Source organism: Pseudopodoces humilis, chromosome 6, assembly GCF_049639895.1.
Source record: "Pseudopodoces humilis isolate 2021_Gansu_Grassland_sample_001 chromosome 6, ASM4963989v1, whole genome shotgun sequence".
NCBI classification, from domain to species: domain Eukaryota; kingdom Metazoa; phylum Chordata; class Aves; order Passeriformes; family Paridae; genus Pseudopodoces; species Pseudopodoces humilis.
Genome location: NC_142205.1, coordinates 11,617,356 through 11,639,298, shown reverse-complemented (window position 1 = coordinate 11,639,298; position 21,943 = coordinate 11,617,356). Strand labels below are relative to the sequence as shown.

The window sequence follows — 21,943 nt, the reverse complement described above, 5'->3', positions numbered from 1 at the left end:
TTGGTCTTGATTCAGATGCAGTCTTCTGTGGGTTTCTCCAGTGTTACTCTGATGCAGATTTGTGTGGTTTTCTCCAATATTATCTGTTTTTGTACAGTGTGCTAGTTTGATGTCAGGGTAGAAGATAAGACTAAGAATGTGTGTGTGGGGAGTTGTGTTGGTTCTCCTTCCCCATTTTTGGATGTATATGAGGGTGGTGGTTTTTTTGTTTGTATTTTGTTTGGGTTTGTTACTGATTTTACTTCAATGCCTTGCCCAATTAGAATGGTCTATGTTGGGTATCGTTATATGGATTCGGACTCAGTATCACAAAATGTTAGACTCGTAAGTCATGTGTTTCCAGAGAGTTCATAGCAGATTTTTACAAGTACAGAAAACATAGGTGGAAGTAAAACCCTAATACACTGCAACCAAATTTTAATGGAATGTTTGCAATTTCTATTCTGGCTCATTGGCTTAAACTGAAATAGCTATTAAAATATTGGGAAAATTTATAAGCCAGTATGTTTTGCCCAGCTGTATTTGAAAGAAATAGAGAATTTCCAAGAAAGGAGTCTTGTTTATGGTAAATTTTACTGTGTCTTCAGGACTGCTATGGTTATACATGTGTTATACATACTTATAAAGAATTACCGTAAAATTCTCTCAATATACACACTCTAAATGCATGTTTGTTTGTTTTTAAATAAGCAAGTACTGAAGGTAACTTAGTTATTGTTGGCACCCAGAGCACAATTCTTATCCAAGCCATACTTGCTACTTTTGGAAGTGAGTCTAGGAGCCCAAGATGTGAAAGTTCTTAAGAACTCCTTCATTCTTACTGTGTACTCTTACTTTTTTTAATTTCCCTCTCCCCTCAGGTTTCTTTGGCAGCAATGATATTGCTGGTGGGAGGGTTTAAGTGGGTGGAAGTAGGAAGCTCTTTGGGATTTTTTTCCCCCAGTACTGACTGATGGAGTAGGAAATACAATGATAGTATGAGCTGGGTTTGCATGTTTTCCTTGATTCCTGTGATACAGTTCATAGAAATAGTTTTGGAGGTTTTGTGGCCAGTTCAGGTTCATCATATAAGAAGACAAGTAAGGAGTTCAGTGGACTTGCCCTTTTTTTCCTACAACCAAAGATGTTGCTTGCATACAGTCTTTCTAAAGAACAATTCTTAAATTGATTTACACATATATTAGATGTCTACGTGGCCTAAAGGTTACTAAAAAAAAAATCTCTTGAACCATGCTATATAAGATACTCATTATTTAGGTTTGTTAGGGGGTTTATTTGGTTCAGTTTGTTTTGTTTTTGTTTTTTTAAGATTTGAAGCCTATCAATGGTCTCTTCAAAATGTTTGGAAATCACTGATATTTTGTGCTGAAATAAATGACTTTTTAGTCACTTTTGGTCCATTAAGGAAAACCTCATAAAATTTGTGTGGATTTACAGATTGTTTAATGTAAATAAAGTGCAGAATGTTTCTGCCATGTATACATGATTTCATCATTTGCATTTCATTACTGAATTTACTTACTTTGGAATAAATGATAAATTAAGCGGAAAATCACGAAATTGCTGTCAAGGTTTTTTTTGACTTTTGGAGACCCACAGAATTGCTGTTGTTGGAGATCTAAACACTGTGAGACAGCCTTTTGACTTCACACTAAACTTACTTTTAATCAGAATGCCTTGCTCTTAGTTTCCTAGTGCCAAACCAAATAGGTGCTTTTAAGATTTGTTTGTTGTTTAAATGCTAATTAAGAATATATTTGTAGATGCATGTGTTCTCAAACCAGTTTGTGATACAGTAAATATTGCATTGAGATAGTATAATCTGTGCAAAGCAGAAGGCATTGCCTTAAAATATACTTTGTGTGAAACATTATTTCATTGATCTTTCTTTGTACAGTATTAAAATCAGTGTTCTGTGTTGTATCTTTCACATACTATTTGTAAGCCTAGCTGATTTTGAATATACCAAATTTATGGTTTAGAGCCATAGACTTGTTCCTGTAGACTGTTCTCCTTTTTGGAGGGATAGAGCCTTTATTTAAAAAAGTCCAAAACCTATCAGCTAGACATTCTGTGAGATAAAGGCTTTGTTTGCAAGCCTTTGGTCATGCAGCCGGAAGATCGAAATGCATTTGTTATGCATACTTTCCATATCAAGTGTCTTCTGCTGCTTTTGATCTACTTCTTTCAACTCATTTTTGGAAGTTAACAGTTTTTTTCTGAAGCTCAAAAGTAAAAATACTTTTTTTTTTTTTTTTAAGATGATGTTTTCCTAACTCTCAGAATTAATTTGCTATTGCACTGCAAACTGTGTACTTCTGTGACCAGGTTGAGATTTTTGCTTTTGATTTTTCAGTTTTTAACAGGGAGGCTTTTTTTGCAGGAAGACTTAATTATTTGTAGACTGATTTGAAGTAGTTCCATTCAGGTAATCTTTTATATGGAGGCAGAAAAAGTATTCAGAATAATAGTTACACTTTTGGTGACTCTGATCATAGTTTTTATTCTTGCTTTTTTATCGTTTTCACTTATATATTTAAAGTCCAAAATGTAGTTTTGTTTTTATATTAAGAGGAGAGCAGCAGAAGAGACACCTCAGTCCACATGTGATATATTTTAGAGCTTTACCTTGTGATTTTAAGTCTATAAATTATTTTGGCCTCTCCCTCTGCCCTGGGGTGGGGATATCATTGCCACCGTTAGTCTATGTTTGGCTTGCATGTGCTAATGACACAGGACACTTTGGTGACTGAACTTGGGACGCACTTGCTAGGTTCCCAGATCAAGTGGAATGTGGGCTGTTTGTTCTCCTGCCATCCCATATTAACCCAGTAGAGGGACCTGATGTCTGGTTTTATATTCTAGTAATAGATACTAGTTTTTCCCATGTATATTTTGGGGGAAAGAGGATGTGGGGTTTTGTGTGTGCCTCATCCATAACCTAAAGTGAGGAGGAGAAATGAGGATGTGGTCCTCTGCATTCCACTAACATGTCTAAAATGTAAATTTGGCTGGTATGCCTATTTGACAAAAATAACAGTGTGCTTCTAGTATAATTACACCTATTCTTTTATCATCCCTAAGAAATACTTTTGGGTCACTCAAACACATTTTTTCATAATGCATTACAATATGCAGAGTGGGTTCAGCTACAGTAGGGAAATGTTGCGTGACTGCTGTAAACAAGTGTCAGTAAAGTTTCGAAGTTCACCATCAACATGTAGAAATAAATTTCTTGCATGCAAAGCATTTTCCGTTTAGTTTGTGTTTGTGCTAATAATTTGCTTATTAAGCTGTTTAACAGTCCTGTAGGAACAATTTTTTAAATTTCCTGACCGCAGGTTTTTAAGTCAGGACCCCAATTAAGTATGTAAATTTCAAGCTGTGGGAGTCAGTGTATGAAGAAAAGAATAGGTGGGGGGGTTACTGTGAGACCAAGACTGTTAGCTGTACTTTTTTATATGACTAATTTGAAATCCTTAGATTACTCAAATGTGTATGTTTGCAGCAATGGGATTAATCCCCTTCTTCTTCCCATATATAAGCATGTAAACTGAAGAAAGGACTGATTAAACATATTTAGAAAATGGTAGTGTATCTTGAAATTAATATGCCCATAAAGCTTATTCATACAAAAGTTAAACCACTTTCTAAAAGCTCAGTTAACCAAATTTAAAAGTCCATAGAAGAAAACTTTGCTGTGGTCATGCTTTTCATCCTTTTCTAGGAATGGGGGACTATAGCTGAGGACTATATAATTAAAATTTTGGGAAGTAACTTTTTTGGCACAATTTTAGTTTTTCGAGAGAAATTAGATGGATATGGATTCCTCTTCGCTTAAGCAATGGAAGATGGCTGAAATGTCTTTTATAATAAAAGCATGTGGCTCAGGAAACTTATTTATTGATTTTTAGTTCGCATTTATCTTCTGCAGCAAGTGATCTGTTCTATATTTCTCTGTACAGTGACTGTTAGATACAGGACAAGTTTGGAGTATCATGGACTATGAGTTTGTATTCTCTGTTTTTCTTTAGGGGTGGGAATTGTAGTGGCAGGGATTGGAACTCAGCAGTAGACTTGTAGGGGTTTTGTATTTCTGCAAACTCTGTGGGTTCCAGGACAGTCACCTTCGGCTGAAAAGCTTTCATTCCCAAGGACTGTGCTGAGAAACGGTATTTCCACACTCTCTGCTGTGTTTGTATTGGTGTGAGTGATCATGTTGAGCTGCTTGTTCCTTTTTTATTAAGTTGTGACTACTAATGTATTCGGACAAAGGCTTACATAATACAAAGCAGATATGGAATCTCAAGTGCCAGGTTGGTGAGTACTCCTAAGAGTCATGATTTCTTTGCAGCCACCTCTGTGCTGATACAATTGTATTATTTGGATTTCTGAGGATAATTGAGATACTTCCTTTGTGTTCTTCGGGTATAGACCATTGCATGACAGTACACTTCCTACATTTCTCCAAGCATAGATGTGTGCTGCCTATATTCTCTGAAATCAGATGATCACAGTGGTCTGTGATGCTTGCCACACAACTCTATCTCTAAATCCAAGAAAGCAACCATAAATGCTACAAAATAACTCCTCCAGTCCCTTTCAGACACCTTGACTCTGTAGTGACAGTTTCTGTTGAGTTCCTGGCTTTCTTTTCTGCAGTGTAAGTCAGACGTGTAAGTAAAATGATGTCTTTATAGCTCTAGCTCTAGCCTTGCTAAATTTTCTTCTTTTCTACTTTTACTTTAATGGGAAAAGTCTAAAGGCAGTCTGCTCAACAAACATAAGATTTTAACAGATGCAGCATTTGCATGTTCTCTCATTCTTTGGAGTGGGTGTGACAAATTTATTCTCCTTAGTTTTAGCCTAGAAGTAATTTCTAATTAGTGAACATCACAGACTGCCCTTTCAAACTGTTAGGATTATAAGCAAAAGTTTATAACTGACAGAAACTCAGATTACAGGATTTTATACTTGGATTGGTTGGTTTTGATAAGTAGAATTCTTCCCTGCCTGCCATCAGTCCCAGGTACCCTGAGGTCATAGCAGTGCATGTTGTGATCTGCTGCATTATCAGCTGGTCTGTTACAGTCGGGCTCCACAGGGTTACAATGTTCTGGTTGTAACAACTGCAAAAGAGGTGACTGTAGTGGCTAGGTGGTTCCCTGGTTTTTCACCAGAAGTCTGTGATGAATTTTTCCCTGACAATACCTGGATTTGGAGTTACATTAAAGAATGTTCCCCAGTCCTCTCTGTTCTGTGTTTAGCAATGTTTTTTTGCCATGGAGAAAATTTACATTGCTCTCCGAAATATACTCTTCATCTGCATTTCTTTTGGGGCATATTAGCTGAGTTTGAGCCAATGTTCTTCTGTTTTCTTCTGAACCATCTCATCTATGTGTTATCTCTTTGTCTTTGTCTCAGTCTGAGGAAACCTGTAAGGAATGTCTAAGCTGATCCTGGCCCATTAAACCTTTCTCAGTATTTATTATAAATTTCATTATGTAAAGGTATCCATTGCTGTGGCTTTAAGCAATCTATGAGATTTTTTCCTGAATCTCAGTTTAGTAGAAGCATTTTTTCAGGCAAGATCACTGAAGGTTTTAATATACTATTATATTAATACTACTATTATTATATTATATTCCATTTTGAATATAATTTTTCATGGAACTGTTGAATGGTTTGGTTTGGGAAAGATCTTAATGACCATCTAGTTCCTAGCCCCCTGCCATGGTCAGGGATTCCTTCCACAAGACTGGGTTGCTCAGAGCCCCATCTACCCTGGCCTTGAATACCTTCAGGAAGAGGCAGCCACAACTTCTCTGGGCAATCTTTCAAGCATCTTATAACCCTCAGAGTAAAGAATTTTGTTCTAATATTTAATCTAAACCTGCCCTCCTTCAGTTTAAAGACATTCCCTGCTGTCACATTCCCTGCTGTTACCCCATGCTCTTGTCAGAAGTCCCTCCTGAGCTCTCTCCTGCAGGGCTTTCATGTCCTGGAGGGTGCTGTAAGGTCTCCCTGGAGACTTCTCTAGGCCAGACAACCTAGGAAACTCCATCAGCCTGTGTTCTTAGCAGAGGTGTTCCAGCCCTCTTGTGGCCCTTCTGTGGACTCACTTCTACAGGTCCATGTCCCTCTCATGTTGGGAACAGACCTGGGGTGCAGTACTGTGGGTGGGGTCTCATGAGAGTGAGAGGGCCAGAATCACCTTCCTTTGCCTACTGGCCACATTGCTTTGGATGGAGCCCAGGACACAGTTGTTCTGGGCTGTGACTGCACATTGGCTGCTCATGTTCAATTTCTCATCAACCATCAGCCCTAAGTCCTTTTCTTTGGGCTCCTCTTGATCCTTTCTCTGCACAGCCTGGATTTGTGTTTGGATTTACTTCAGCTTGGGTGGAGTCTCTTGCACTTGGCCTTGTTGAACTTCTTGAAGTTCACACAGGCCCACCTCTCAAACCTGTCGAGGTCCCTCTGGATGGCATCCCTTCCCTCCAGTGTGCCAACTGCACCACAGTTTGGTGTCATTGACAAACTTGGGAGCACTTGATCCCACTGTCCACGTTGCTGGCAAAGGTGTTAAACAACAGACCCAGTTAAACAACAACCCTGGTTAAAATACAGATACAGAGAAACACTTGTCACTGGCCTTCACTTGGATATCAAGCCATTGACCACAGCTCTTTGAGTGTCACCATCCAATCAAGTCCTTATCCACTGTTGGTCCGTCTGTCAAATCCATGTCTCCAGAGGCAAGGACAGTGTCACAAGCTTTGCACAGGTCCAGGTAGTAGACATAATATACTCTTCCCTTATCCACCAAAGCTGTTGTCCTGTCATAGAAAGCCACCAAATTTGTCAGGCATGGTCTTCCCTCATTGAAGCCACGTTAACTGTCACCAGTCACCTCCTTATTTTCCATGTGCTTTAGTACAGTTTCCAGGAGGTTCTGTGCCATGATCTTGCCAGGCACAGAAGTGACACTGCCTGGCCTGTAGTTCCCAAATTCTTTTCCTTTTTAAAAACAGTTTGTTTCCCTTCCTAATGTTGACATTTATGTGGACCCTGATCTTCATAATGTTTTTATTTCAGTCATATCACAAGGTGTCACGTTTATTTTCTTATGGTTAGTAGATGAAAACATCTAGTAGGTGAAGAGGTCAGAAGTCCTTGCTTACTCTTTCCACGTGGAGGAAATAGTTTACCTGTCTTTGTGCATGGGCTTGGTACTTTTCAGACCCTTGGGAACTACTGGGTTGTCTCTTTGTCAATTTAGTCATCATGAAAGAAGAGGATCACTCTGTGTCTCACCATTCTACAGACTCACTCTCTGGGGTGTATTACATTTTCTTGTTTCTCAGGCATTTTACTGTAACATTGGGCTTTGTGAAAACTACGTCTTTGATCCAGAATAGTTCTGATACACAAAAATTATGCCTAAGGATTTTTTTTTTCTTCACTGTTCTTGTAGGGTTTTATGGGTGTGGTGTGGTGTTTGATTTGTATACAGAAGGTGCAAGATCCTCAGTAACGTGGCTATATCAAAGACATACATAATGCTGATAAATACTGTAGTTGAGATGAGGATTTTAAACTGCAAAATTTTGCATGGAATAGATGTAATCAATGGTGTTTGCTAGTCTTGTAAAATCTGAGGCTATAAAACTTAAAAGTTTGTCCAGGATAAAAAATCCAAACTCAAGTTTTAAACTTGGCAGCCAGGTGTGACTGAAAACCACGAGTCCAAAAATTTTTTTGTGTATATTGTATAAAGAGGTAGAAAGTAAATGAGGATTCTATTGGAGCTATGTCCTCAATCATTGCATTTTGAAAGACAAGCCATGTTGTTCCCAGAATGCACAGACAGCTCACTCTGGAAGGAGGGATGAGACCATGGTACCACAGCTCTAGGGTGGGGACCTGAGAGAGAATTCCACTTAGCTTCCCTTCCTCCATTTAAAAAATTGCATATCTCTTCAAAGAGATTTTTCATTTTTTAAAAGTTGAAAACTGTCATCGTTTGTAGACAAGTGTCAGATATTTTTCAAATTACATGTGTGAAGAACTGAATGAAATGCTTTGTAAATTTCTGTGAACATGAAGGTTCTTTCTGCTCTGCTGACAGATAGTTGGTAAAGCTGTGATGTATCAGTACAAAGTGAACCTTTGTTAGCATAGAGCAAAATAGTAATACATAGCATTTTGGGCATGTTTTCCTACTGCAGATGTTGTCTTTGTGAACTTTCCATGTAAAATCAGAATAAATGAAGTTAACCCAGTGCAAATTTGCTGGTGTACCTGGATTTTCAACCACACAAATGGATCTGTATTTACTTATTTGCAGCTGTTCCCATGTGAATGGGTTGGGGTGGTTTTTGAGAGCTGGTGGGGCTTAGGTGGTTCTCATCAGTTTGTTTTCTTTCACATGAATATTGGGAAGAGTTCAAGTGCTCTACAGCCTCGTTGTATAAAGAAATACATAAACTGCAGTTTTGGAAAAGACTTAAACATTTATTTTTTAAAAATGAATTGTAGATATGCACAGGCTTTTAGACCTCTTTTTTTTTTTCTTCCTTATTTTTTCTATTATTTCTTTTGCGAGTCCTTCAGTAGCCTATTCAAACTTTAAGTTTACTTAAAAACAGTTAAACTGTTTTAAGTGAATCACTGGCACCTTGCACAAGTGATAGGAAAACCAGTGACTGGTAGCTTTTTGTTCTTTCAGCACTAGATGTAATTCTCCAGTTTTGGTGCTCAAATAAGACTTGAAGCAGCAAATCCAGCAAATTGCTCTGCTCCTTCATGTGAAGTCACACATGGCAGCCCCGTGGTGGCTGCTTCTGAAGATGATTGGTTTCTCTTGGCCCCCATTTTTTACCCATCTTGTTCTTTGATTGCACAGGGACAGTTATTTGTACTGACAACTTGCTTTTACTTTTTTTTGAAACCGTGGGGAATTAAGAGTTCTTTTAAATGAGGGTAGCCTTAGCCTGGTTTTCTTTGGAAGCAATAACAGATATATTGAAAGGGTTGAAACAGGTAGGCTGAAAAGCATCAGATATTTGTGGATCTCTTTGAAGAGGACAATTTTAGACAAGCATACATTTTAAGATGTTAAAGACTATTTTACTGATAGCCAGAATATTTCTTTCATGAGATGAATATGGGAAATCATGTACATGTATGTGAACAGACAGTGAAGAACGTGCAAGACTGGTAATAAATTCTGTAAATTGTGAAAAGCCATATAAAAGGGACACTCCGTATCTTCAGATGATTGGATATAATACAGTAGTATTCTACTTTGATTTTATTGTTCTTCATTGTTCTTCCATGTATTAAAAGCTGATCCCTCCTACTCATCATCACTTCTCAGTTATCAGAATTTTTTTCTGAGATAGTTCAGGTTTATTTTATGATGGGTACTGTTTTCTCCAGCTGTAATCATGTTCATTTTAACACTGAGTTGAAGGCTTCAGGATTTAACACTGCATTTTCTTCTTCTGGCTTGTTTAACTTTCTTTTAAGTTCAATCTTAACTCAGAACTACTTGCTTTTCATTCTCATTATTTGAGAGGTCAGTGAAACTAACATTTTGTGTAAATTGCAGTAAAACATTCAACCGTAAAATTGCATTTGTGGATGTACTTTGCAACTGGAAAATATTACAGTGAAGTGTGAGTTGCCTCCATGTGCTGTGAAAGATGCATGTGCTTTTCTGAATAGTAAGTTTTTTTGTAATCAAACTAATCTTTAATTTGGCAAAAAGTAGTTTACAGCAGATAGAAAGGGGTTGGTTTCATTTCCCACAGTATGTTACTTGTAGTCCTGTTGTAGTCCTATTTTGCTATGGTACTGAGATATTGCTGTATTTAAATAATGTAATTTATTTATTTGATTTTAGGAGAATGACATCTTCCTGGGCTGGGAAAAGGGAGCTTACAAGAAATGGGGAAAGAGTAAGAAAAAGTGCTCTGATCTAACACTAGAGGAAATGAAAAAACAGGCTGCTGTCCAGTGTCTTCGCTCTGCTTCTGATGAAGTAAGTTTGGACTATTTAATAGATTCTTAAGGCTTTATGTCCTTCTTTGTGCTAGATATATTTGGCTTGTGATGCTTATCTTTTAATTTGTGGCTTCTTAAAGTGCTAGTTTGCCAAGAGTTCTCCAAAAATTCTTTATTTTTATTTAGGAAATTATGAAATCCATGTATGTTGGGATGATTTCACAAGAGATTCTGTACTATGTAGTGTCATGCTTTCCTTTCTGTAAACCCTCTAGTCTTATTGTCAGGTCAGTTGCAGTGCACCCATTTGAGTTGAAATAACCACAAAGCTTTGCATAAAGGTAATTCTAAAAATTCTAAGTTGACTTGGACTTTGTGTTGTGTGTGAATAGAAAGGACTGGAATATGTGGGCAAAAAGCCATCTTGCTCTGCGAATGCAACATGTGTAATCCAGAATTCCTAGATAAAAAGCCATGTATAGTAGCAAATGTTCACTTTCCAGATTACATGATTGAGTGGAAGTGAAATGCACTGACTAGAGCAGCTGAGGAAAGGTGAAGGCTGCAGGTTGAAGGAAGACAGCAAGGCAGCAGATATTGTGTATTTGAGCAGAAAAATGGACAAAGGGAGAAGCAGTTGAAGGCAATATTTAGAAAGAAAGAATGATCTGTAGCACAAGTCAAAGGAAGCTCTCCAGAGAGATTTTTCAGACGGCAAAAATGAGAAACTGTTTTTTAGTTTACAGAATGATAAATACTCTGATCTGTCACTGCTGTAAGAAGAAACTACCCCACCTATGCAGCCTGGTTGCATTATTGCTCTACATACCTTCCTAGTCATAGCTGATGCTTGCACAAGCATTTGGGTGGTTATGTGGGGAACTGGTTTGGGAAAGTGAATCAGTTTCCTGAGATTAACCTGGTTGGGGCAGAGGAAATGTTCACCCAGAGAGGTTTCCTGGTCAGACTTGTGGCACAGACACTCTTGCCAGTAAGGCTGTGGAAGAGTAATCAAGGAAGTGGGGAAGATTTGGTGCTTATTCCCACCACCTTCAGCAGCATTAACATTACATTCTGGCTCACTCTGAAGCTACTTGAGTACTTGTTCAGTTACTAAATTGCTAATTGACTAAGTGGGAGATTTCTGAACTCCCATTTTCCCATTACTTATTATCCTAACAAAGTGATGCAAAGTACAATTTTGTTGGTAATTTGCTCTGCTCTCATAGTTATAGAATATTGAGGTCAGCATTCTAACTACCATAGAAGTTAATTTGAATATGAAACAAATATGGAGAAATAATTTCAAGAAATAATGTCTTTCTTGAGAATATGTTTGTCTTTGTTTACTCATTTTATGAACAATAAAATGTAGGACTCATACACAGACTACAGGAATACTGATGATCGATTCTTCACTTCAGAAATTATACTCTTGATGTGTCTCCACATAGCTAAAAATCAAGAATCATCACTTAGAACTAAATTTATGTTATATAGAGAAATTTAGTTGCAGAGCAAAAGGGAGGAGGTGAATTTGATAATAACCTATAACAGAGAAGGGAAGAAACTATTCAACTACAGTTTTGAAAGAATAAAAATACTTGGGACCTGAAAGGTTGAAAAATAACTTCACTTTTGACCCCTGTCACCTTATCAAATTTTTAGTGTTCAACATTAACCTATAATCTGCAACCTGTATACTTGAGTTATTTCAGAGCTGTTTTGACTTCTGTTGCCCGCTTAGACAATTAAGCTTGCACATTGTCATTAATGAAATTGCAGTCATAATTTTTATAATGTATATTCAAACACAGAATTGAACCTTTAAGCCTTTTTTAAAAAGCTTTGACTTAAAGCTCCTCTGTAGGTAGTTTAACACATGCATTGCATGAAAGAAATACACTTTATTTTTTCCTCCAGAATTAAAGAGAAGGGTGATCCTGCTTAAATGCTAGTAATGCTTTAAAGTAACTTGTAAGATATCTCTTATTTCTGAGTTTTCAAACACATTTCTCATGTTGTTGGGTTTTTGTATGCAAGTTTGTGTGCTGATCTGATTGGAATAATGAATAGATTTTGGACTGTGAAAGATGATAAAATGCTATTTCTGCTGAGGCATTCAAGTTGCTCCATACAGTGTTTGTGGTTTTGTCTCTACGAAAAGATAAAAATATTCTGTAGTTGAAATTGTAGATCAGTTGTGTGTAAGGAGTATTTATAAAAATTGTTGAGATACAAATAAATACTTTTTTTCCAGTCCCACTTGAATTTTTTAAAATAGTTTTTTGAATCATCTGAAAAATGTTTACCTGTGATTTTTTTTCTGTTGTCAGATGAGGTAGATGTATTCATTAGGATGTTCTCTTTTTGCAAGTGGCCTGATAAATAGTCCATATGGGCAGTTATGGAGCTTATTTATAGTTTTGCTTACCTTCTGTGATCTCTTTTTCAAAGTAGGTGGATGCAGAAATGCCAATCTGCTCACATGGGTATGGAACACTTGCTCTTCCAGCCTAACCTCTTCTTTCAACCTTAGTATTAGAGCAAAACAAGCAAGTTTGAACCCCTTTATTGGGAGTAACTGGAAGAAAGTCTTAGTGGATTTCAGCTTGAATATATTTAAATAAAATTGTATTTAAGAGAAGTGATTACAGTGTTTACCCTGTGTGTGTCTATAGAGAGAGTATATAGACACACGTATATAGGCACACACAAACACACAGAGAAGAGCCAGAATAGGATGGCAATTCAGTGAAGACTGTAGGATTTTGCAGCCTGATCGTTTTAGAGAGAAAAGTGTGCAGAGGATAAAAAAGTAATGAGTGTCAGTAGTAACTTTTCTATCTGTCATAGGAAATTACAGAGATACAGTTAATGTAATTTTGATTTTTGCATTTAATTTTTTAAGCCAATAGCATGTTAAGAAATGGCAGACAGACTGCCTCCACCTCCTACCAGTAACCAAAAGCCTTAAAATTTGGTGATCACTTCAAAAAAGTGCTTGATGGAGAGAGGAAGTAATAAAATAAATTATATGAAAACTGGCTTAATAGCAGTAAGTACTTTTTTGTCACTTTCATTTAGTGGTTGGAACAAGTATTTTGAAATCACCTCTTGTGGATTTTCATTTCCACAGCATTCATTCTTAGAGTGTACTTAATTTAGTAGCTTAGTTGAATTCAGTCCTTCCTCTCATGTTAAAAAGAGTAATACTGTAAAATGCTAATCTGAGACAGAAATCTAAAGTTCTAGTTTTAATTTCACAGTACTGAAAACAAACGTCTGACTTGAAGGAGCAAGCCTAAGTTCGGTGTTGATTTCTAAAATGTTTCCTACATTGTGAAGAATGACAAGTCAGGGAAGCTGTTGTGTCTCACAGTGTCTTTGCCATGGCAGTCTGTTGTGGACTAGATGTGTTTGTGACGGGAGGCCTGATTTGACAGACACCATCTAGTACATGTAAGAATGCAAATTGTTAATGTATGTACATTCTGAGGACATTATTTTTTGTGTGACAAGCATTTTGGTGTCTCAAATTGTCTATATTCGTATGAATGAGTCTTTAGTTGCAGATGCTCTTGAAGCAGTCAAGAGCAGAGGAAATGTAAGTACATTGCAGCTTGCCAGAAAATGGAGACAGAATGATGGTGAGAAAGACTTTTAAGACAAGTACTTTAATGTAGCAATCAATTACTATTCTTACTGTAGTTCTGAAGTTTATTTTTTTCTGAAGCACTCAAATAGGAGTTTAAAGACGTGCTGAAGAATTGCTCAAATTTTAAAAAGCTTGTTAATATTGACATTGAGCAGAGATTTTGTCTTAATTTTTATTCTGCTGAAGTATGGAAGAAATTTTAAAATGTTGGATTGCAATTAACTGGTCAAGTAGGGATATTCGTTCTGTTGTGACATAAGGTAAAAAACCCTAATGTTTAGGACTGGAGAATATTTATATAAAAGTCTTTTGATGACAATAAGAAATATTATCCTTAAATTACTGCCTCAAATTTTGAGTAAAAACAGCTGATCTGTCAGCATTAAATAACTTGATGTTTTGTTGTTATTTGTAGTTACTATCTGAAACACAGTTTGTTCACATGCAAGTGGTGATTCTTTTTTTCTTTTTTTTTAACCTCCTAATTCTGAAAGTACATTATTTTGTATTTGAAAAATGAAACTTGTCATTACTTGTCTCGTTACTGTAAAAAGAAAACCAGTATCTTTGAGACACAGAAATTTGTTATATAAATTAGAGTTTAGAAATTCACGTGTTACTTTTTACAAGGTGGATACTGTAAGCAAGGTTGGAATTAGGTTACTTACAGAGACTGATACATGTAAGACTTTTTGACAGATACATTTCCTAGTAATAATATTGAAATTACTTATGTGCCTATGCATTGGTCACAAATCCAAGCTTAATTAGCTTGTACCTGACTACTTTTCTGGTAAAATTTGCATTGTTCAATAGAGCAAGCAGGTCTCCAGCTGTGCCGTTGCGGTTCCTGTGAAGGGCAGTTCATTCACTGAAGGCTTGCAGTGTGACACATGAAGCTGCACCCCAAGATGGTGCCAGAGTTTCAGTTAAAGAAGTTGCTGTGTCCTTCTGCTGAAATGTGTGAGCACTTCTTAAGAATGAGAAAAGGAGACAGTTTCCTGTGGATCTTACTTTCTGCACTGATGAAACCAATGCTCCAAGACTCTTTCTTTCTCCCAGTGTAGGGGGCCACTTTACCTAAGCTGTTCCACAGCATATCCTGAGATATTCCTAGTGTCCAATGCTGATCTCCCAAGGCCTGTCGTAATGGGGTTCAGGCAATGTGGTCCATTCTGAACTAACCAAGCTCTCAAAATCTGCTAACTGCCATGAGTTCTGTGTGCAACATGTTAAAACAGGAGCTAGTCTTGGTTGATAGATTCCGTGATGAATTTTGAAAGAGAGCTGCTCTAATATATTTGACAAGAACACACAGTGCTTTCCATCCCACTCTTCTAAGTAATTACTGCTTGGTGGTAACATGGAAACATAATTGGTGAAACTTCATAACAGTAATTTCTTTTAAATGTAGTCAGGTGTGGGCATGCTAACAGCATAGAGCATTGGCTTTGCTTACTTTGAATCATGAGGGGGGAATCTAACTCTTTTGATACTTGTGTTATCATATAGGACCACATAGAGGAACAAGTGTGGCTCTAGTGAGCAGTTTGGTTAAAAATTTAAAATGATAATTTTATTCTCAAATGTGCCTTCCTTTCAGCACGAACTTGAGATGTGTCTAAAATAAGATTTTTTAAAAATTTTCTTAATGTTTGTCATCTTTCTTACTCGAAGTGCAGAACTGTCAAACTTTCACAGAATCATAGAATCCTAGAATGGTTTGGGTTGGAAGGATCCTTAAAGATCATCTCATTCCAACCTCCTACCATGGGCAGGGGCACCTTCCGCTAGATCAGTTTGCTTGGAGCCCCATCCAACCTGGCCTTCAACATTTGCAGGGTGGGGCATCCATGCAGTTACTACAGTTCTGCACATAAATCTTCTTTGAAGAAATAATCTGCTAACCAGGCCAAATTAATCAATTGGTTATGATTGTACATCTGAGCATGTTTTTATTGATGGGTTACTCAGAGCAGCTATTGCTGCCTCCAGAGATTATGGTATCTGTGTGCCATTTAGACCAAGGCAGTGTTGCATAATCTGCCTTGTACTTTGCAAGAGTGATAGGTGAGAGCTGAGGAAAAATGACTTCTGGAGTTTGTAGCAAGGGAATGGTGGGGTCTTTTCCTCTTAAGTATAATGGCACCTTAAATAAATTATTTAAAATTAATTTTAATCACTGTTCCCTGCTTCTCTCATGTAAGCCAATACTAATTTGGTAATACATACAGACCACTACACTGGGATACCAGGGAATCAATCAGGTTGAAAACATCATGTGGTTTCTTGAGTGATTTAAATCACACATTTTTGTTTAACTAGAAGTGACATGAGTGAGAGTGTTAAAGTAAAGATAATGGGACAGCGCAAGAATGAATCAAGTTGTGTAAAAGCCATGTTAACAAATCAGAAAGGTGAAGTGCATGTGGAAAATTTGAATTTATTAGAACAAAAATTGAAGTTAAGATTCCAAAAGAGTCTTAATGGTTTTTGAAGCATTTATCCTGACTAGCTCAGTAGTAAGTATTTCTGTGTGTCTGAGGATGATTGTTCAAAGTATTTTACTGGAAAATGCCAAAACATTTCACAAAATCAATGAATATTATCTTTCTTTTGGGTTGTATCCAGTTGCCCCTATTGAAAGGGATAATGCTAGTGGTTTCCAGAACACACAGTTTAGGAAAGAATTTTAAAAATAACTTTAGACGCCATATAGGAAATGAAAGTCATTTGTCTTGCCCAGGTAACCATCACAGAATAAATTAATTATAATAAATTGATTTATTTTTCTTTATGACTATGTCATTAAACAGTATATCAGGTACTGCATATCTGATTTGTCATGTTACTGAAGCTGCTTTCCTGTCTGTAATAGCAACATTAATTGAAGCTGACAAAAGTTCTAATTATTCCAGTTTTAATATGCATTTTCTCAACATAGAAGAGATATCTGTTGAACTGGAGAAATTCCTTTTGGGAGCTTAGTCTACACAGAAGTTGCTTCATAGCATTAAGTATTTCAGATAGTATAGATGATAGCATAGATGTATTGGAGGCTGAGAGTAGGTGTTCAGTGTGATTGAAAGTTTTCACCTTGTATGCGCTTCCAATGAAAATGGGAGCAAACTGGGGCAAGGCAGCTCTGTCCTCACAGCAGCTTCTCTGATAAGCCTGCAACAGAAGCGAAGGTGGCTTATGCATTTCTTGGAGGGAGGGGCAGCGCCATCTTTCAAGCACAAAGGAGTGGCCAGGAAAATGCTAGAGGAATTGGTTACAGAGCTCTCCTGAATAATGCCTTGTGTTCCATCACAGAGAAGTTTTATTAGATTATAATTTTTCTTCATGCAGAACAATCATTTTTACCACAAGTTTGAGTTGGGGGTCCATTATGAATTCTTATCATACAGACAAGCAAACTTAAATGAATCTGGCAGATCACCTGCTGAGAAATTTCAAGTGTCCTTTCTGCATTTCACTTGATGCAGAAAAGAGCTTTTGCATAATTGGTGGGAACACACTTTAAAAGTTTCTCCCATTTCATTGATAATACAGATAAGAACATTTTGGCATGGGCAAGCCGAAGTACTGTGATTAAGTGAAATCTCACAGCAGCACTGCTTACAAGGATAGCAAGTCTGTTGTGGCTTTGAAGTCAGCATGTTTGTTTATAAGTGATGAATAGTAATCAGGAAGAATAGTTTCTGGTGAGGAATTATCCTTTCTTGGGGGGGATAACTTCTATTTCAGTGTAGCCTGCTATGGGAGGGATCAAAAAGAATTAAGTTTTAAATAACAGAAGTCAGATTAGCTGCTCTAGTAACCTACATTTAGGGATAGCGTGTTCATTTGAAGTTAATTTGAGCTGGCAGATGATCTCTTTTATCTAGAATTAGTAAATAACATGTGCTATTTATTATGTCTCTCTCTCTTAGGTGTTGCGTGGTGAATCATAGCTCTGAAATTTGAGCCTGATCCTAGTTATGTGCTAGATATGTAATTTACCTTTCCTAATGTTTTAATAGCAAAGACAGAATTAAGAGAGTTGCAAGGAAGTATTTTTATATCCTTGTTGGAGAGCTATTGCTCTCATATTTCTTAAAATGGTTTGGATTTTTGTGATATTAAGTCAGTTTGCTTGGAAATTGATATTCTGAGGTCACACATTGATTGAAGATTACTCTGGATCAAGTATTCATGAGCCCCAAAAAGAGAAGTTTTTAAATAGAAACAGTTTTTCTGACTGGTCCAATATCTTTGTTGTAAATTATTATGTATTCAAATGAAAAGATAAAGATTAAATTGTGTTCTTACTTCTAAAGGGTCAAGAAGGTTGTACCAGTATAAGATACTCTTAAGTATTTCTTAGTGTCATTCACCTTATTATCATGGAGGAAAATTCCATAATGCAAGCTGGAATCTTATTTTATTCCTTTAAACTCCACCTGGGTTGAACACCATAGGGAAGCTGCTGTTTTAATGGATTGATTTATTTATTCATTCATTCTCATAGTGCTGATCTTGGGCCAAGATTTTTTTTTTAGTCCTTTTTTTCAGTCTGTCTTGAGCACCTCTTTTGAGAGTACTTGTAATCAGATGAATTATACTGTGTCAGAATGTTAAAAAATGAAAACCTAGACTTCTAACTTTCTCTCATCATCCTACAAAATATAGAAATAGATGTGTGGTTGCAGTGAATCACATTTTGTGCCTTACTCAGTTCACGTGGCTTAACAGCTGATTCATATAGAAAAGCTATCTAATCCTGCACTTGGTGACAGGAGACATGCTGAGAAAACAGTCCTGGTACAGTCAGAATACAGCCTGTGAAATCAATGATTTGAAACTACGAATATATTGATTTACTTTAATTTCTAGATTGTTTGAACTTGTATTCTGTGAAAGGACTGTCAATTCAATGTTCTCTAGTTTATCCTGTTTCAGCAGGGGTTTGGACTAGATGATCTCCAGAGGTACTTTCCAACCTAAACAAATTCTGTATGTTTCAGAAAGGGAAATGAAGATTTGTTTTGAAAGTGTAAGCTAGAAAGCTCTCAAAACCCTAGTAGCAAATGAGTGATTATTTTAATGGTTCAAGTAAAAGGAAGTGTAATGCTTTTGCTTTTCAAAGAGATTGAAGAGGGGCAAGGACCTTTTGCTATACCTTACAAGCCTGAAGTAACAAACCATATTTAGTAAATATTTACACTGCACAGTTCAAAACTTCTGGAGGAAGCTTTCAATTTATGTTAGATTAGAAGCAAAAAAAACCTGAACCTGCCAAAAACCTAAAGGCAATCAACATCTCCTTAAAGCAACTTCCCTTTGAGTTGTACAATCTGTGATGGAATTTTTTGGTTTCTGTCAGATGTGGAAAATCTCCTTCTAAGTACTGGCTATGAGAATTCTGTTTTCCTTTGTTTTGTCCAGAAGGCTTAGCTATTGCATATGTAGAGACCTGCAGGACAAAGTATATGTTTGCATGGTATTTTTTTGTTGGAAATATGAGACTCATAACCAGGTATTACTGGGTGATGGGAAGAGGTGAAAACTCAGTGAAAATTAAAAATTTTGTTGAACAATCTCCTTCTCAGTTCCATAGTATAGCTGTGTGAAATAATAGTGGTGCTGTTTTTGATGAAATTTAGGAAAAACTTCTTAAATTTTCTGGTTGTTGACTGTACTGTGCTTGTCTACAATATTCAGAAGTAACCTGCTAGCAGAGGTGAATATCAGTTAAGAATTAAAGTGATTTGTCAAGCATATGAGGGGAGCTAATGTTTCACAGATTCTTATTCAAAACTTAGAAAACATAGAAGCCAGTGCCCACTGTTTACATAGGCAACAGTTTTTAGTGAATTTCAGTTTGGTGTATATAATACAGGTATTTTTCCATGGTTCACAATGTAACTGAATACTTTAAATTTATAAAAAAACATTTCAGAAGAAACTACACTTACAAATGTAATATCTCCTTGGAACATTTTATGCAGCTATACAGAGGCGTGAATGTGCATACGAAAGCAATTGGACTGCTTTAAGCTAATGAGCTACCACTTGTCATCTCTAGCTGCTCTACTTCAAAGTAGAGTGTGTTCAAAAGGTCTTTGATTTAATATTTGACATTATATATGTATGTATGTGCATGTGTGTTTAGGAAAAAAATATCCAATCTCAAAAAGAAGTGAAAACTACCAAACATATTTACAAATACATATAAAAATGTGTGTGAGCTTTTGTTTTGTTTTGGGATTCTTTTGTTGTTATTTTTTTTAAATTGGTCTTATTCTTCATTATGCAGAACTGCATTAATTAGGCTCCAAATAGGATCATGGTGGGGTCAGTAAGGAAGACAGTGGTTATTGGAGTCCAGTAACTCCAGCAGTCAGATTGACTGTTCTTGTTCACGCTGGGTGAGTTCAGAAGCTTAATTTATCTGTTAGCACCGTCACTCCTATGCCAGTAACACAACACCTATCCTTTATGTAATCCTTCCCTTGCTGCAGCCAGCTGATAAAAAGCCAAAAAGAACTTTTGGTGAAACTGGGTATATGTTAAAGTAGGGGAAAGAAAGAGAAATGTATAAAAAACAGTAAAACAGAATAAAATGCGTGTGGTGTGCAGGAAATATTGTTATGCAAAATAAAAAAAAATTAATTAAAAATGATGCACTGTCCTTTGTAATTTGAATGAGAAAAATAGGTTGGTAGAAATCTGGGCCAGACAATTTTGAGATTTAAGCCTTTCACGATGGAATTACATAAGCAGTCATAATTGGGCACTAAAACTTCCATATTTCAAAATGTTTATAAGGTGCTCCAGTATTTCTATTGTATGGGGACAGTCTTTAAATTTGAACATAAGCAAAGTACTTCAACCAGATCACCTAGTTTTGTTAGCTAACGGTGTCCTATTGAACCAAGCCAGTACCTGGAACTTCTTACTTTCAGGCTCTGGGTTGTTACAGCTACAACACCTTAAGGTAAACAATAAAAAAAAACAACTAAATCTCATATTCCAAGGACCACCAGTGTCACATATGAAATAACTGCCATGGCATTCATTACATTAAGTTGGCAGCACGTTTTCATGTGCTGCAGGAAGAAGTTGAGCAGGGGGTCTCCAGAGTCCTGGCATTCTGCACAGTGGGTCCCACCCCCCTTTTTTAAAGCCAGCGCTGTCTCCTTCAGCGCTGTGCAGGACAGCGGGCGGCGCGTCAGCTGACTCAAGTATTAATTTCATGGTACAGGAGGAAATGAACGTTTGATTCCAAAAGTTTTCACTTCTTCGGTGTAATGGTAAGCATTTTGTTGCTGGTTAGGGTGTTTTTTTAGCATGGTGTTATATTAAGGCAGTGAATCTGTATTCCTTGGAGTGTTTGCTACAGGTGTCTGTTTGATTAGACAGTTGGGGGAGCTAAGGAAAACCAAGGCCAGCTCCTCCTCTGTTGACCTTTTTGAGGGAAGAAGGGGGAGTCAAAAGTGATATAGGCATAAAGTGACAAATTATTACAACTAGCTTTGTCCTTATTACTGTCCTGCTTGGTTCTTGCTAAATGATTTAATTTATACTGGTAAATTTACTGATACGGAAGATACCTTCTGAAGCTTGATATTGCTAAGTCATCATCAGTTAAGTATGTGGCATAAAGGTTTATATTTAGCACTTCAGTGCAGCAATACTGTTAGGAATAGAACATTGCTTTCTTTTTCACTTGGCTGCAAATAATTAAAGTTTGGAGTTAGCATATAAATCATTGTTTCACTGTATGATTTTTCAAGGGTGTTTTTCTGGCAGTGAATTAAACAAACTAGTCTGACTGTATAAATTAGTATTCTCTTTTTCATAATACTTTCTTGTCCTTTACCAACATATATTCATATTTCTCAGCAATTTCTGGACAGCAATCAGGAGAGATGAGAAACCCTTAGATCTTGGAAAAAATAAATCTTTATACCACCAGGGTGACACAGCAAGTCTAACTCTTTTCTGTGTATTTCTGTAACTTGATACTTGGTCGGCGTTACCTTTGGAGAGAAAACACATCCCATAACATGTGCACAATATGATCATGTTAAATTCAGAAGATAAGTTTCTTGGGGTTTTGTGTAAGTTTCTCCAAGTATAATTTGAACTAGACTTCCAACAGTGATGGAGTTGATATTGAGGAAACTGCACAGGATGCATACAATGAGATGCATGGTCCTCCCTCATTACCACTCCCAGCTGTAGGGTGACGTGCAGGGGACCTCTTGTATCCTCCCTAGTGATTCC

The 21,943-nt window shown here is 36.8% G+C and overlaps 1 protein-coding gene across 5 annotated transcripts in view; it reads left to right on the top strand.

Annotated features, from left to right (window-relative positions):
- Positions 1 to 21,943, top strand: part of KIAA0232 (KIAA0232 ortholog) — a 63,739-nt gene that overhangs the window by 21,452 nt on the left and 20,344 nt on the right. For all 5 annotated transcript variants that reach the window (XM_014260775.2, XM_014260781.2, XM_088056064.1 and 2 more), the window contains one exon: positions 9,911 to 10,048. In XM_014260775.2, the coding sequence (XP_014116250.2) occupies positions 9,911 to 10,048 (138 nt within the window). The remainder of the gene's footprint in view (positions 1 to 9,910; positions 10,049 to 21,943) is intronic.